Raw genomic sequence first — 16,924 nt, 5'->3', positions numbered from 1 at the left:
CCAAAGAACGGCTCATTCCCGAATCGAACGTCGCTAGAGTACATGAGCCGTGCGTCGAGGATGCCGCAGTTGTCAGGGGAATGGCGTCCCTCGAAAGTCCAGTCATCTGCACTTTCACTTTGAGATGTATAGCCAAGGAAGCTGGCAGATAAATTCAAATTATTATAAGCAGACACTACAAGATCTTCCCAACACGGATTTTGAGGAGAACGAATTTCAAAATGGTGCTTCGGCGCAACGGTTCGCAGGATAGAAGCTGCGCAGTTGCTATATCACGCGTCTCGATGTAAACAAGAGAGTGAATGTTGACAACTGAAGTGCTGAGTAAGCCAGAGAGTGTCATGATACCACAAACTGCAGGTACGCTTATACTGACGAAAATGATTCTTCCTAAAATTTCTTTATCCGTAGTTTAAAGCAGCGGGTGTTATCGAGCATATTTTGCTATCTGTTCGTGTAGTTAACAAGCTTGTTATAAAGGTAGCGTTTTAGCAGGTTAGCCAGTCAGCTGCTGATCTCTTTTGAGTGACGTCTGTTAAAATAAATAAAAAGTGTTGTCTGCCAAAATGATGGAACCCCAGGACAATATTGAGGAGGATGACACCGCATCATCAGCATCAGCATCATCATCATCACTGCCACCCCGGTCTCTGCCCCGTCAGCGTGTCTCTCTGCAGAAGAGCAGCGTGTGTTCTCGCTCTTACTTCATGGTGGTGATGGTTTTCTTCCACGTTTACATCATCAATGTCATTGCACTTCTGCTGTATGTGCATTATAATAACGGCTCTAACACAAGCACGGCAAACCGAGATTTTACAAGCAGAGACAACAGTCAGAAAGTTACCGGACCGTCAGATCCGCAGACCTCTGCAGACTCGGGCTTCCCTCGAAATATGTATCTTCCTCGCGTTGAAGGAATACGGGTAAGGAGTATACATTAGATGTTTTGGAGGTCTGTGAGTATTTATATTCTTTTATCCTCCAAAAACTACAAGGTCTTTTTCTTTTTCCATTTTTAGGTGGGCCATGTCCAAAAAGTGTCACTGGTGCCAGGGAAAGTCCATGAGATGAAGACACTCAGTCTAAAGCCCCTTCTGTTTGGTAAAAGACAAGTTGCTGCAAAGGAATAGTTCACTCCCCAAAAATCATAACCCATATGATTTTCTTTTTATGCACACAAAAGAAGATATTTCCATAGTGCTCTTTTTTCATACAGCGATTTTAGACAAGGGCCGTTGAGAGGACAAAAAAGTACCATAAAAGTAGTCATGGCTAGCATCCGCTCACCTACTTTCAGCAAATCAATCACAACTATTGAATTAACATTATCCCACCTAATTAATATTCAAGGCTCCGAACAAATGGACAATAACGTTCTGTTTATTATAAGCGTGCACTGCAGTTATGTCACTGACTGCTTTAAATGCTCAAGCTCTTTAAAGTTGGATGGATTGTGATTGTCTGTCAGTGTTTTTATTTTCATTAGCTGTAAAAAAAAAAAAAAAAAATCATTGAGTGATTTCAATGATACAGCTATAACTTCAGTATTCTCATAGAATTAGAACAGTTATTATAACTCTAATACTCATTCTAATTATATGAGAATAGCGAAGTCCACATTACAGTTATAATAATAATGAAAATATTGTTGGAATCAGTTTCAGAATGTTTTTCCCAGCTGGTGAATGATAAAAACATTGGTAGGCAATCAGAATCCACCTGACTTTAAAGAGCTTGAGAATTGAAAGTGTCAGATGACATAATTGCATTTTTCATTAAAATGCAATTATGCAAAAATGCATAATTGTGTGCATTTTTCATTAATAACTCCCAATTTGTATAAAAATGAATGAAAAAAACATTAATGAAAGGTATCTGCTACAATTTAGATTTTTCAGTTATCTTATGAAATGAAATTTTCAGTCTCCTTGTTGAAGCATACATTGTTTGTTATTAGTGTTTTTGTGTTAATTCACTTATCTGTGCGAAGCATCTTTGTGGCTCTGTTTGTGTGTGCGTTGCTGCAGAGATCCCTGGCTTTCTGTCAGATGAGGAGTGCGGTGTGGTTGTGCGCCTTGCTCAGCTGAAGGGTCTGATGGAGAGTCAGGTCATGGTCCCTGAAGGTCAAGAGGAACTTAATCAGCAGCTCAACCTCAGTCCTGAGGAAATCTTCAATTTCCTTGACCTCAACCAAGATGGCCAACTGCAACCTCACGAGGTCTGTTGAGCCTTGGTTTTGCGGTTGGTGATGCTGAGAAAATATAATGTGTGGATATGTCACATGTGTATCTCTGTTTATGTTTGTTCATTTACGTTACGTGTAATCTGTAACTTGATTGCCGTATTTTCTGGTGTAGATATTGACACACTCTCGAGTGAGAGATGGAATCTGGTTAACTTCTGAGAACCTTAAGGAAATCTATGATGGCTTAAAGGTTGATCAGGATGGAAATGGTAAAGACCTAAGCGGGAGATCTTATTTGAACATTACAGCTTAACTGCAGATAACCACGAACAGACACCCAAAATACACATAGATCTTGGTTTGTCAAATACATGTTAAATTTCAGTGTCCATATGTATGTTTTGGGTATATGTGTTTTTTGACACAGGTCTCTTGAGTTTAGAGGAGTTTGGGCATCTGAGAAGTGATGCCTTTCAGCGTTTTCTGCTACAGCGTGGGGTTGAAAGGAGCCAGCTGGTGAGGAACAGCAGACACACCTGGCTCTACCAGGGTCAGGGAGCACATCAGGTTCTTCAAGACCTCCGCAAAAGGTTTATCTGCTCTCTTATTGTCCATCCATCAAGTGTGCTGACATACATTACTTTTCAAAAGTTTTCATGTGTTTTCTTCTGTCACCCCTTCTCGGTTTGTAATAATGCTATATCTATATCTCTTTCTGTCTTTAAAGAGTCACTCGTTTAACGCGACTGCCATCCTCTCTGGTGGAGTTAAGTGAACCTCTACAAGTGGTGCGCTATGAGCAGGGCGGCCATTACCACGCTCATCATGACAGTGGGCCAGTGTACCCTGAAACAGCCTGCACACACACTCGCCTCGCTGCCAATACCACCTCCCCATTCCAGACTTCCTGCAGGTAAGCCGAAGAGATTAAGATTAATATTTTACAATGTGTAATCATATAATGTCATAGATAATATTCAAGCATTATCAGACAAGCAAAAATGTATTTAGAACAACAGCATGATTATGAGTGCGATATTAAGTTCATTGAAGTGCCTGTTATGCTTTTTTGCATATTACCTTTCATGTAGTGTGTAATATAGCTGTTTGTGAATGTAAAAGGTCTGCAAAGTTTCAAAGATCAAAGGAATTGTTATTTCCCAAAAGAAAGAAAAAATTCTGAACTGCTTGAAACGAATCATCAGTAACTCCAGTATTACTTCCTGCACAAACCTATGTAGGTTTGTAACAAATCTGCATGTCAGCCTATAGTCTTTATTGGCTGAATGACTTTGACCCATCCTCAGATACTGTAGTTATAGCTGAGGCCTTGAAAAATTTGGTTTGAGTTGTCGAAATCAACGTTGCATTCCTCATTTCAAAGAATGAGGACTCAGCTAGAATCGATACGGTAAAACCAACTTCATCATTACTGTCCATATCACTGTGTATACTCGTACCTCCAGAGCCGAAATTCAGATATGATAATGGACATTTCGTTTCCAAAACGCACTGTAAGCGGTAGTTAGTCTGGGCCATCTGACCAATCAGAGCACAGTAGGCTCTCGGAAAAGAGTGGTTTAGAGACACCAGATTCTTGATCTTTCTGTTTCAGATACTTTAAGAAAAGAGGTGATGCTGTAATGTATATTATGAGAAAATTACCTTAGATACATGTAAACCTATTATAGGAGACCTCCGAAAGAAAATTACGAACCTTTAAAATAGCATAATAGGGGCACTTTCGTTAAATTAAGTTTAATATCACGTAACATACGTTCCCCCACCCCTAAAGTTCATGGTATTTGTGTTTTTTGCAGGTACATCACGGTTCTGTTTTACCTTAGTAATGTAGAAGAAGGAGGGGAGACTACCTTTCCAGTGGCAGATAATAGGACTTATGAAGAAGCGGTGTGTCCTATTGAATAAAACGTCTTTGCAGAGTCAAAAGCAAGAGTTTTGCACTATTTGAGCACATGTAACAGCCAATAATTATGGGCATGTATATGTGTGTTTCCCAGTCACTGATACAGAATGATGTGGATCTGTTGGACACCAGGAAACATTGTGATAAAGGCAACCTGAGAGTGAAGCCCATCAAGGGGACGGCAGTTTTCTGGTATAACTATCTCTCCGATGGTAGAGGTAATGAATATAACTTGTCTGCTGTTTTGTCATATATTGTTGTAACCTTTTGGGATAAAGCTGAATGAAACATAATGGTGGTGCAATATTTGCACCAATTATCCATAAACCTTATTTTATCTGTTTAATCATTGTTTGATACACAAACCCAAATAGATTTATCAGCATAACAATTTAAGTAGTAAAAAGTCTAACTGAAATTTTAACATCAATTTCACATTGTCTCAGACTTTTAGACCTCACTGTCCAGATAAATTGTCTGTAAAATGTTTATAAGCTGTAATTGTTGTTCTGTGCTGCCCTCTGTAGGTTGGGTGGGTGAACAGGATGAGTATTCTCTTCATGGTGGCTGTGTGGTGACACGAGGGACTAAGTGGGTTGCCAATAATTGGATCAATGTCGATCCAGACTACCAGCGCCAGGCGCGCTACCAGCAGTTAGTTTCTCAACAACAAGAGACACAAGAGCAAGAAGAACTCATTTCCGAACTGAACACAGACCAACACATTGAAACACATCAAGACCTGTAATCACATACACAAATCCAGGTACAACAATGCACAAATATACACATTCACTTCTATGTCTATAGTTACCCACTTTCTCTTTCACACACACAGCAAAAAATCACTATACACACATATGCCTCTGCATCACTCAAACACCCCGAAGCACTGACCTCATACCAACAAACTCACAAAAATACACTCGTCCTTTGTATGTTTCGCTCTTCCACATAAATGCACACTATAGAAATGTAGCCCTACCAACATTTCCTCATATTCAGAATTGAATGAGCTTTACCCAGCCTTCAGCGGTCTCAGTGTTGGAGCTGGAACCTGTGTTGGGTTGGATTCAGGGATAAGCAGCCTGAGCTTTATGCAATTGTGAAAGACAATGCTACTGTTCCTAAAGTAGATATTGAAGGCATTAATGTTATTATTCCCATTACATGGGAATGCAGCCATATTTGACAACTTTGTTTACATACAGTTTGACACTCTACTGTACCTTCCAAAGGTTGTACACCGCAGCTAATCGTTAAATGCAGTGATAGTAAATAGAAGTGCATCTTGAGATGTGTATCTCTTCCCTGGTGGGATGATAGTTATTATGACTAGCGACTTTGGCAACCTCCAGCAAATAAAGCACAGTCAGTGCTAAAGCAACTTCACAATTGCTGGAGGATATAGTGTGTACGTGGCCAAAGAATGTGTAAATATATATATTGTTGCTTTCTACTGAAGTGACGTTTTAACTGACATCAAAATCACGAAACACTTGAGAAACGTTATCTGCAGGTGCATTAACTAGTTGTAGTTCTTGTCAATGGACTACAGGTTAGTTTATTATCATAACTAGCAACTAAAAATAAATAAGAGTCGTAACCTATGTAACATCTAGTCAGCCTCCATCTCTGTCAGGATGTTTCTTACACTTATTCCCGTTCAGATATACCTGAAAAAAAGCATGTAAAACTTGCACAATCTTGTATGATTTGTTTGGATTTTAATAATTTATTTTGTAATGTTTTTTCTTTGTTAATTGCAATGCATCCAAAGACTGACTGAGGTTAACTTATTTTATTTATTTGTTGGAGTTGAATCACATTGTTGCTGTTAAAATGCACAGAATCACTTTGTTGAATAAATTATTAAAATGACCAATCAGAGACTAGTCTGTTTTCTTTAAAAACAAATTGCATTTTTCTACTTTTCTAGACAGACAACAGACTTTTGTCTGTTGTTTTTTAAGTTAAAAATAACCATTTTCATTAAATGGTATAAAATCCAATTACATTGCATTTAAAATTAAGTGTTCATCTTACTAATCAGTGTAATTTACAATAATCCTTTACTAGTTAAATAAACCAAAAAAATACAAACACAAAAATATTACATTTAAACGCCTATGTTTCATAACCAAATCAGAAAAAAGTAACAGACTTGCTTCATTACTGTCAAATGCTATTTGAGCATTAATTTCATAACTTGACGGAGAGGTTTACTTTTTTTGTGTATAGCTTGTATGAGCATGTAGAACAAGATGAATCATCAATCAAGAAATCAGAAATCTTCTCTCATAGTTGGGTACCACTTATATCCTGAAATGAGAAGTTTGAAATCATGTATATGATAATATTCAACAATCATTCCATAATCATATTCCATGTATATTTAAGTGTGATATTGGTGAGCACATATACTGTACATATAGAACCTACCAGAGCATTCTCATAGCTGTGGATGGTCACAGCTCCCCGATGCTTGAGACAGTACAGAACAGCATCATGCACAGTAGCAAAGACACGGCCTTCAGTGATGACATCAGAGAAGAAGCCGCCACGCTCAAGCTGTTCCACCACCAGTGCTTGAGTGAAAACAATACACAGCCCACATATTTTAATCACTGACTGAATAAAACATCTGACAGGAAGGCTGATCTTACAAGTAATGATGATAGACCCATTACCTTGACAGCCTGCCAAGTAGATATCCACATCGATCTCTCCAAAATCATGGAATATCTACAATAAGAGATGGTGATGAGAACTTGGTTGCAATGCAAAGTCACTTTTTCTGTTGGACTTTTGAATCACTTACATTCCTTAATGTCTTAATGGCCACTGTATCAGTAAAGTTAGCAGTGGAGAAATCCAATATGATGGAGTGGATGTCCCAGGTCCACTTCCCCAGGGATCCCAGAGAAACCCTCTCCAGGTCCCTGCTTAAAGTGTCCTCGCTGCTGGAGTCCAGCGTGGTGGTGTCCCCGTCGTGTAGATCTGACACTGACCCCAGGGTGGCGGTGTCAGGGTCAGTGCCCTTAAGGTACACCCAGGTGTGCTGGCCATCAGATGTCCGTGCTGTCTCAGGTATGACAAACACTGTATTGTTTTCCCGCTCTCTGTGTATGTCTCCATTCATTCCATCCTTCAACTGCCCTGCTTCATCTTCCACTGTAAACACAGCTTTTTTGGATCGCTGAGAGGCTTCCCTGAGAGCTTTTTTCTGTAAAGGAGAATGAAAGTGACAGTTCCCAGATTGGAGCAGATAAATTCACTAGGTTTTTGACCATAGACATGCTGCCTTCCTGGATACATAGCAACTTAATCATTATGGAATTGTGACTGTTTAGAAATTGGCATATAAATAGCACTCTGCACAGAAAACTCAGAAAACAACTGCTTTCAATAGAGTTTGACATTATCATGTGGTTGAGCTAATATGCATGAATATACACAGCACACAGAAATATTATGTAAAATAATCCATTTGTAATTACAGTGAACTATTTTTATTGATGCTTTTCAGTATTGAATGACTTTTTTTTTTTGTTTTCACTGAGCTCATCAAAATGCATTCTGGGATTGCCTTCTCCACAAAAAATACATGTGATTCTGCCTTTGTCATATAATTTGGACAAAATTAGGTATCTTGGAAGGCAGCATAAGTACCGATATCTTTTGTAACAGACTTTGCGTCACCTATGGCGCCTTTGTAGGCAGCATTTAAAAGCTGCCTCTGTAAGATCACTAGGTTTTGGAACAGAGCATATATGATAGTACAGGATTAGGACTAGTTCATGTTAATGGTGCAGTTTATCATATTGTTATCCAGTAACCATGGAAACAGCAGAAATCTTCTACCTGTCTTTTAGCCTCTCTTCGGGCTCTCCGCTCTGCTCTCCTCTCTCGGCGTCTCTGCTTGGCCTCCTGTCTGCGCTTATAGGTGAGCATTTTCCCGATGTCCAGGCCACTCTTTGCGTAAACATCAGCAATTAATATGCATTAGTGAAAATAATATAGGTACATCTTAAAAGACAGTGGTTCCCAACCTTTTTGACTCCAATGGCCCCCACTAACCACAACAATATTCAAGGGCCCCATCCAGAAATCCAGTTATTTTATTGTTTACTCACAATTTGGACGTAAATCATTTTAGAGTGTGGCATAGTTGTTTTAGTTTATGTTAAAGGGATAGTTCACCCAAAAATGAAAATTTTGTCATCATTTACTCACCCTCAAGTTGTTCCAAACTTGTATAAATTTCTTTGTTCTGCTGTACACAAAGGGAGATATTTGGAAGAATGTTTGTAACCAAGCAGATCTCGCCCCCTATTTACTACCATAGTAGAAAAAAAATACTATGGTAGTCAATGGGGGGTGAGATCTGCTTGGTTACAAACATTCTTCCAAATATCTCCCTTTGTGTTCAGCAGAACAAAGAAATTTATTGAAGTTTGGAACAACTCAAGGGGGAGTAAATGATGACAGAATTTTAATTTTTGGGTGAACTATCCCTTTAATGCTTGTTTTGTCTTATTATAAATGATTTTATGCCATCTTGGATGGAAGGCCCCCTGCACGTTCTAGTGGGCCCCAGGCCCCTGGTTGAGAGCCACTGTGACATTACAAAGTATTGAAAAAGACATACTCTATTGTATACCAAGTTCCAAACAAAAAATTTTACCTTTTTTTTAAGGGCCTCAAGATAAAGTTCAGCATTAGCAAAGTACATGGTGGCAGAAGAGCGAAATATGGTGATACCGGGTACCTCCCTCACCTGCAATACACAAAGCATGATTGTGTCAGGTCTGCTTAGTTAGATACATTGAAAATATTAAAGCTATTATAATGCTATTCAAATTGTCCTGATATTTCTGGAGTAATAGTGGGAATGTGACTAATATTTCTTCATTTAGCAAGACTGCACAGGAATGTTGAACTGTGGGCCATTTTGTGTGTTATGTGTCTATTTATTGAAGTTAAAAATTAGTTATGGTTTTTTGATCTTAATGTAAACCTCACCTCTTTGTGTGTCTCCATATCTAGATACAGCTCAGTACCAGGGAGGTGTCCCAGTAGTGAATAACTGGGCCTGGGACACAGAAAAAAGTAATATGATAAGGTCAGATATGATGCAGTAAGAGAATAAAGCAGATGACAAGAGCGAGAAACACCGCTGAAAGATTAGAAGCAGGGAAAGACTCCAACCGTTGAGTTCTGAAGATAACAGAGAGCAGTGCAAAACCCATGGAGGCCCCCAGACCCATATCCAAATTAAAGAGCACAGTAGACACATATGTCACCAACCATATCAACTACAAACACAAAAACAGAGCACATTGATTAATAAGTACAGACAAACCAGCAAACAGGGAAATTATTGACAGAATTAAATATTAATATTAAACTAGATTTTGAAAAATACGTTATCTCACAGAAGTGAGTACACCCCTCACATTTTTGTAAATATTTTATTATATCTTTTTATGTGACAACACTGAAGAAATGACACTTGCAATGCTACAATGTAAAGTAGTGAGTGTAGAGCTTGTGTAACAGTGTAAATTTGCTGTCCCCTTAAAATAACTCAACACACAGCCATTAATGCCTATACCGCTGGCCACAAAAGTGAGTACATCCCTAAGTGAAAATGTTCAAATTGGCCCCAAAGTGTCAATATTTTGTGTGGCCACCATTATTTTCCAGCACTGCCTTAACCCTCTTGGGCATGGAGTTCACCAGAGCTTCACAGGTTGCCACTGGAGTCCCCTTCCACTCCTCGATGACGACATCACGGAGCTGGTGGATGTTAGAGACCTTGCACTTCTCCACCTTCCATTTGAGGATGCCCCACAGATGCTCAATAGGGTTAGGTCTGGAGACATGCTTGGCCAGTCCATCACCTTTACCCTCAGCTTCTTTAGCAAGGCAGTGGTCGTCTTGGAGGTGTGTTTGGGGTCGTTATCATGTTGGAATACTGCCCTGCGGCCCAGTCTCCGAAGGGAGGGGGATCATGCTCTGTTGGCATTCATGGTTCCCTCAATGAACTGTAGCTCCCCAGTGCCGGCAGCACTCATGCAGCCCCAAACCATGTCACTCCCACCACCATGCTTGACTGTAGGCAAGACACACTTGTCTTTGTACTCCTCACCTGGTTGCCACCACACACGCTTGACACCATCTGAACCAAATAAGTTTATCTTGGTCTCATCAGACCACAGGACATGGTTCCAGTAATCCATGTCCTAAGTCTGCTTGTCTTCAGCAAACTGTTTGCGGGCTTTCTTGTGCATCATCTTCCTTCTGGGACGACAGCCATGCAGACCAATTTGATGCAGTGTGCGGCATATGGTCTGAGCACTGACAGGCTGACCCCCCACCCCTTCAACCTCTGCAGCAATGCTGGCAGCACTCACACATCTATTTCCCAAATACAACCTCTGGATATGACACTGACACGTGCACTCAACTTCTTTGGTTGACCATGGCGAGGCCTGTTCTGAGTAGAACCTGTCCTGTTAAACCGCTGTATGGTCTTGGCCACCGTGCTGCAGCTCAGTTTCAGGGTCTTGGCAAACTTCTTATAGCCTACGCCATCTTTATGTAGAGCAACAATTCTTTTTTTCAGATCCTCAGAGAGTTCTTTGCCATGAGGTGCCATGTTGAACTTCCAGTGACCAGAATGAGAGAGTGAAAGCGATAACACCAAATTTAACACACCTGCTCCCCATTCACACCTGAGACCTTGTAACACTAACGAGTCACATGACACCGGGGAGAGAAAATGGCTAATTGGGCCCAATTTGGACATTTTTACTTAGGGGTGTACTCACTTTTGTGGCCAGCGGTTTAGACATTAATGGCTGTGTGTTGAATTATTTTGAGGGGACAGCAAATTTACACTGTTATACAAGCTGTGCACTCACTACTTTACATTGTAGCAAAGTGTCATTTCTTCAGTGTTGTCACATGAAAAGATATAATAAAATATTTACAAAAATGTGAGGGGTGTACTCACTTCTGTGAGATCCTGTATATATTTTTTTATCACATTGCTATGCAAATGTATTATTTTTATTATTATGGGATTTTTTCTGCAATTTTATGATCATCACTTAGAAAATAAAAACACATCCAATCTATAAGCCACATAATCTACCATTCGTGTCTGTAACAGTGCAAGACAAGTTATAGTATATATAGTGTGTATGTATATTCAATACTTTCAGTTCAATACTTTGGGTAAGCAGTTCAGATGAATTTAAGTAAGCAGAAGCACCACTAAAAGCTTGTAGATTTTTGGTGGAGACTGTAGCATAACTTACCAGATCAACCTTGCTACTACGCCACAGTGTGACTACGTCATAGTACTGCTTGAACATTCCCTTTAGATTCACAAATACAATGGCAGCAAGAACTGCCTAGAGAGAGACACAAAGAATGGAAATTCTAGTCATAATTTATTCATAGCTCATTCCAATATAATGAATCTATATTAAGTAAAAATAGCTTGGTAATCTGACCTCATAGTCTGCACAGAGGATTGTTTATACATACCTTGGGCAGCTCCTGAAAAAGTGAGCCTAACTTTAGTACTGTCACCAGTACTATTACACCAGACACTACTCCTGCCATCTAAACAAACACAATGTGATGAACAAACATGTATAAATGCATGCATTTGCAGATATGTACAAATGCATTTGTCTTGCCTGTGTCTTGCCTCCTGTGCTTTCCTGTATGAGACTGCGAGACATAGAAGAACAAACTGAAAAACACTGGAAAAAACCTCCAAATGTATTACTGAGACCCAAAGCCACCAGCTCCTACAAAACAGTGAGAAAAAGATAGAGATCAGCTGTGTAATGTAGTTATCTGATTGTCTATATCCATATGTGTTATGGTGATTAACCCACCTGGTTGCTTTCTACCTTGTAACCATGTTTGAGAGCGAAGGTTTTGCCCAAAGAGATAGAAATTGCGTAACCCACAATGGCTATTGCAAAAGCATCCAACACCACCTCAGAAAAGACACTGGCTTTTGGAACCCTGGGAGGCTGAAGTCTGAAAAAACACATCAGAAAGACCACAATAATGCCTGCACTTGAAATATTATAGTCATATAACTATTTTTCCAATATTTTATGATATATAACTTGATTATTAAATTTTCTGAAGTAAATGTGAATGAGCCAAAACAATGCTAGTTGTGGTTATCATGGCATTGCTATGCAGTTGCTAAAGTGTCTGAATAGTTTTAACATGTTGCTAGGTGGTTGCTAGGTGGTTTGTTGGAGTGTTGTGGCTGGTTGCCCCATGTCTGGCAAATAAATGGTAGCAATAATAATAGTGTAATGCTTGTCTTCCCAAGCACCACTAACTGAGAAAATGTATTTAAAGGGTTAGTTCAACCAAAAACTGAAATTTCTGTCATTAATTACTCACCCTCATGTCGTTCCAAACCCGCAAGACCTTCGTTCATCTTCGGAACACGAATTATGATACTTTTAATGAAATCCAAGAGGTTTTCTTTATCTCCCATAGACAGCAACGAAATTACCACATTCAAGGTCCAGAGAAGTAGTAAAGACATGGTTAAAATAGTCAACGTGACTACAGTGGTTCAACCTTAATGTTATGAAGCGACAAGAATACTTTTTGTGCGCAAAAACAAAAATAACAACTTTATTCAAAAAATTTTCCTCTGTCCTGTCAGTCTGTTACGCAGTTGGCGCAGTGAAAGCAGTGCAGAGCTTTCGTGTTTACGTCCGTCAACTGTGTAACAGACTGAAATAAAGTCGTTATTTTTGTTTTGTTTTTGTGCACAAAAAGTATTCTCATCATTTCATAACATTAAGGTTAAACCACTGTAGTCACATTGACTATTAACCATGTCTTTACCTCTTCTCTGGATCTTGAATGTGGTAATTTCGTTGCTTTCTATGAGAGATAAAAAAACCCTTGGATTTCATCAAAAATATCTTAATTTGTGTTCTGAAGATGAATGAAGATCTTACGGGTTTGGAACGACATGAGGGTGAGTAATTAATGACAGAAATTTCATTTTTGGGTGAACTAACCCTTTAAAAACACAAAATATTTCTGATGTGAAAACTCACCCACTTGGGATCTCGCCAACGACTGATATCTTATAGCTTTCATTCAGCCGAGTGTAGAATGATATAACCGTTGCCACTACAATCTAGCATAAAAGCATATACAAACTTTCATGAATTACATGAGCTAAGGGTAAAATGATGTTAATGATTCCTTTGTAGTTAATAAGAAGTCAGACTAGGTGCAATTAGTTATTACTAGGGGATATGATGCAAACACTATAATGCAGAGAGTTGAAATGCTGACTACACAGATTAATAGCACAGAGAGGGCATCAAGGACAGGCACTACTGACAGAGACAACAGAGATTTAATAAATCCCATTAAATAAAAATATTACTAAGTACAACTTGGTATTTGAAAATGGTCATTTGTCACATATTACGTACAGTGCAGAGTTCCACCGGAATAGGCACCAGCAGTTTTTGCCTGAGTGCATTGTTAAGCTCTTTGGCAGTGATGAGAACCACAATGGACACAACACTGGCCAGCAGAGTTGGAAGATGAGTCTCTGGCAACAGCATAACCAAGTCTGCTAGAGTCTGCACAGAGAAATGACAGAGTAGTGCTTAATAATACTTAAGCCTGCATGCATTGAGGCATGCACATCCAATGCATTTTTCTGTTTGTTAGCTTGTACTCACATAGGCAATAGACAGAGGTCCATTGAAGCGCTTGGGTGAGACTCCAAGGATGTACTTTAACTGGGCTACTACAGCATGAAGAGAAGCAGCTGTGGTATAACCTCTGACCAATGGCTCTGAAAGATACGTACCAACAAACCCAAACTGCACCAAGCCTAATACAACCTAAGAATGAGAATGCAAAATTGTATTTAATTCCAATGTGAAACTGATACATTATAATTCATGTGAGATAGTGAACATATGTACAGTATATACACTACCATTCAAAAGTTTGGGGTCTGTAAGGTTTTTTATTATTTTCAAAGAAGTCTCTTATGCTTACAAAGTTGCATTTATTTGATCAAAATCACAGTAAAAACAGTTTACAATTTTACAATTTAATTTTAATTTTAAAATTTAAAAGTTTTCTATTTTAATAGATTAGTTAAAGCTAAATTTTCAGCATCATTACTCTAGTATAGATCTTTTAGAAATCATTCGAAGATGCTGATTTAGTGCTCAAAAATAATTTCTTATTATTATTAAACTGTTGTGCTGCTTAATATTTTTGTAGAAACTAATATACTTGATGAATAGAAGAAAAGAACAACATTTATTTGAAACAGAAATCTTGGTAACACTTTAGTATAGGGAACACATATAAACTATTAACTATGATTTTTCCCTCAATAAACTCCTAATTTACTGCTTATTAATAGTTAATAAGGTAGTTGTTAAGTTTAGGTATTGGGTAGGATTAAGAATGTAGAATAAGGTCATGCAGAATAAGGCATTAATATGTGCTTAATAAGTACTAATAAATAGCCAATATCCTAGTAATATGCATGCTAATAAGCAACTAGTTAAAAGACCCTAAAATAAAGTGTTACCGAAATCTTTTTTAACATTGTAAATGTCTTTACTTTCACTTCTGATCAATTTAATGCATCCCTTCTGAATAAGTATTATTTCTTAAAAAAAAAAAAACCACCTACTGACCCCCAACTTTTGAACGGTAGCATATATATTTACTCTGTGTATATTTATAAATGACATGGCTTTAGGTATATACATTTTTGTGTGTTCGGATCAGTCCGTATGTGTTTTTATTTATTACCTGAATAAGTCCTCCCAGTACAGTGGTGGCAGCAGCAACCTGTACTCTGTACAAGTCTCTAGATATGATATCCACCTCTTCAGTCACATTAGTGCCATTGTAAATCAGAAAATCTGCATCTGGGGCCAGTCTCTCTGTCACACTACCAATCATAATACTGAGGATAGTAAATGTGCCTACACACACACATACACACACATATTTAAAGTCAGAACATTGTGAAGTTCAGTTTTTATATTGCAAGATCAAAAATAGACAATGCACACAAGATTCAAGCATAAAACAATCCATTTAGACAAAATAAAATCAACTAAAGTTAATCATTTTCATTAGTGTTCAAATACAAATTAGGATCTCACCTATGGAGATGTGTCTGGAGGTCCCAAAAATAAAATAAATTAATGGAGGATAGAGGGATGTGTAGAGTCCAAATACCGGTGGCAACGAGGCCAGCAAAGCATATGCCATTCCTAAAACACACAAATAAAAGGTCTCAAACAAAGATTATACTGTGTTTCAGTCATTAAAACGTCAAGAAACATGCTTTTACCCTGTGGAAGGTGCATAATGCCCACACTAATGCCAGAGATGAGATCGGGCATGCCATAATCCCAGATGGAGTAACGGGGCAACCAGGACAGAACAGGCAAGAAACCAACTATGCTATGTTTCAGTTTGGGTACCGAACAGCTGGAAAAAAAAACAAAAAAAACATAGAAAACACTTAAAAACAATGCTGATTCCATTCACACAAACAGTTGCTTTCATGGCTCTATCTTACCTGAGTGATTTCTTTAGCCGATGTGAGATGGAAAGGTTGGTCTGGGAACGGTTCATTCTCTGCGATCGCTCTTTCAGCCTCTGTTCATCTATAACCTCTCTCTGTATATGATAGTCTGCATTTCCTGAGTCCATTTTCTATTTTTTGTGCTGTATAGCTACTATAAATGGTCTGTGTCAAAACTTAAAAATAAATTACAAAGCACAAAATTACACTGACCTCGATAACAATAAAACTTCATAAAGCTTTCTGTGTGACAGTAATCTCTGATATCCCTCTAAAGCTGTGTGGGATATTTAAAAGGGGAGATAACAGGGTTGGTTGAAGCTGTGCTTTCTACCAATGATTAACTTAAGAACAAGTAATAGCATGTAATAATTTTATTAAATACATACAATTTCAGAAGCGTTAAATGAGCAAAACAAGCTTACAAAAATATTGCCAATGTACATGTCATTATAGAAAAATGTAATTATATACATATATATAAAAAAAAAAAAAAACCTGATAGTTCTATCTCTCAACTCTAGTGTTATTTTAGTGCAAATGCTGACTCAGACTTTACTCCTGTGTTCATTAGTAGCTACTTTGTGCACTCTAAGGTGAACTGCAATGGAAACTTTTTTTCTGTTCCAGTAGAAAATTCCATTGTGATGTGCAGCATATTATGAATTAATGACTTCCAGAAAAAGGACAGGAAGAGATGTTTTGACATCCTTCATCCTGTAACGTCTCTCCTCTGTGGTTAATATATTAATAATTGAGTACTGTATGCCTCTGACTTGTACCGATTACACATATGGTCCTATATATATACATTAAATAGGGGCATAAGGTGGCTATTTTAAGATATCTGTTTGTGTGGAGTTTAAAAGTCTTTACATCCCCACAAAAAAAAAGTGAATTTGCATGTTGTAAAAAAGCATGGCACATTGCAGTAATAATATAGAGTATATAAGTTTAATATTGTTTAATATTAAAGGTGCAATAGGAGATCTGGGAAATGCTAACGTTAGCCTGCTAGCATTGAAAGCATAGGATCCCACCCTCCCTGCAAATCGCCATCAAAGTCACGACTCCTCCAAAACACTGAACGCGCGCGCACACACACACACAGCTGCTCTAGCCACTTAAACTACCTCATGTCTCAAAGCACATAACATTACAA

At 38.3% G+C, this 16,924-nt stretch overlaps 2 protein-coding genes across 2 annotated transcripts; one reads left to right on the top strand and one right to left on the bottom strand.

Annotated features, from left to right (window-relative positions):
* Positions 1-5,993, top strand: p4htmb (prolyl 4-hydroxylase, transmembrane b). Its single transcript, XM_051896361.1, has 9 exons — positions 1-923; positions 1,020-1,101; positions 2,028-2,218; positions 2,358-2,454; positions 2,613-2,775; positions 2,913-3,098; positions 4,006-4,096; positions 4,207-4,330; positions 4,640-5,993. The coding sequence occupies exons 1-9, from the start codon at positions 567-569 to the stop codon at positions 4,858-4,860; spliced, it is 1,512 nt and encodes a 503-aa protein (XP_051752321.1). The 5' UTR covers positions 1-566; the 3' UTR covers positions 4,861-5,993.
* On the bottom strand, positions 5,899-16,452 carry slc26a6l (solute carrier family 26 member 6, like). Its single transcript, XM_051896350.1, has 19 exons — positions 15,757-16,452; positions 15,526-15,665; positions 15,335-15,445; positions 14,976-15,151; positions 13,877-14,041; positions 13,622-13,774; positions 13,235-13,317; positions 12,032-12,179; positions 11,828-11,941; positions 11,673-11,750; positions 11,441-11,536; positions 9,324-9,430; positions 9,138-9,207; positions 8,800-8,892; positions 7,977-8,087; positions 6,934-7,338; positions 6,803-6,857; positions 6,555-6,700; positions 5,899-6,434 (listed from the first exon to the last, which is right to left on the bottom strand). Exons 1-19 carry the CDS (start codon positions 15,888-15,890, stop codon positions 6,411-6,413), a joined length of 2,409 nt encoding a protein of 802 aa, XP_051752310.1. The 5' UTR covers positions 15,891-16,452; the 3' UTR covers positions 5,899-6,410.
* Between the last annotated feature and the right edge of the window lie 472 nt (positions 16,453-16,924).

The sequence above is a fragment of the Ctenopharyngodon idella genome, chromosome 6 (genome assembly GCF_019924925.1).
Source record: "Ctenopharyngodon idella isolate HZGC_01 chromosome 6, HZGC01, whole genome shotgun sequence".
NCBI classification, from domain to species: domain Eukaryota; kingdom Metazoa; phylum Chordata; class Actinopteri; order Cypriniformes; family Xenocyprididae; genus Ctenopharyngodon; species Ctenopharyngodon idella.
Note: the sequence above shows the minus strand (reverse complement) of the source record. Positions and strands in the feature narration are given on the sequence as shown.

Bases quoted from the DNA above. Each gene is read 5' to 3' on its own strand.
- p4htmb (XM_051896361.1), top strand. From the start codon at position 567: ATGATGGAACCCCAGGACAATATTGAGGAGGATGACACCGCATCATCA. The intron at 1,102-2,027 runs GTAAAAGACAAG...GCGTTGCTGCAG, and splicing joins TCTAAAGCCCCTTCTGTTTG to AGATCCCTGGCTTTCTGTCA. The intron at 2,455-2,612 runs GTAAAGACCTAA...TTTTTGACACAG, and splicing joins GGTTGATCAGGATGGAAATG to GTCTCTTGAGTTTAGAGGAG.
- slc26a6l (XM_051896350.1), bottom strand. From the start codon at position 15,890: ATGGACTCAGGAAATGCAGACTATCATATACAGAGAGAGGTTATAGAT. The intron at 13,318-13,621 runs GTACGTAATATG...CTTTTATGCTAG, and splicing joins TTCCGGTGGAACTCTGCACT to ATTGTAGTGGCAACGGTTAT. The intron at 11,751-11,827 runs GCAAGACAAATG...GTGTTTGTTTAG, and splicing joins GCACAGGAGGCAAGACACAG to ATGGCAGGAGTAGTGTCTGG.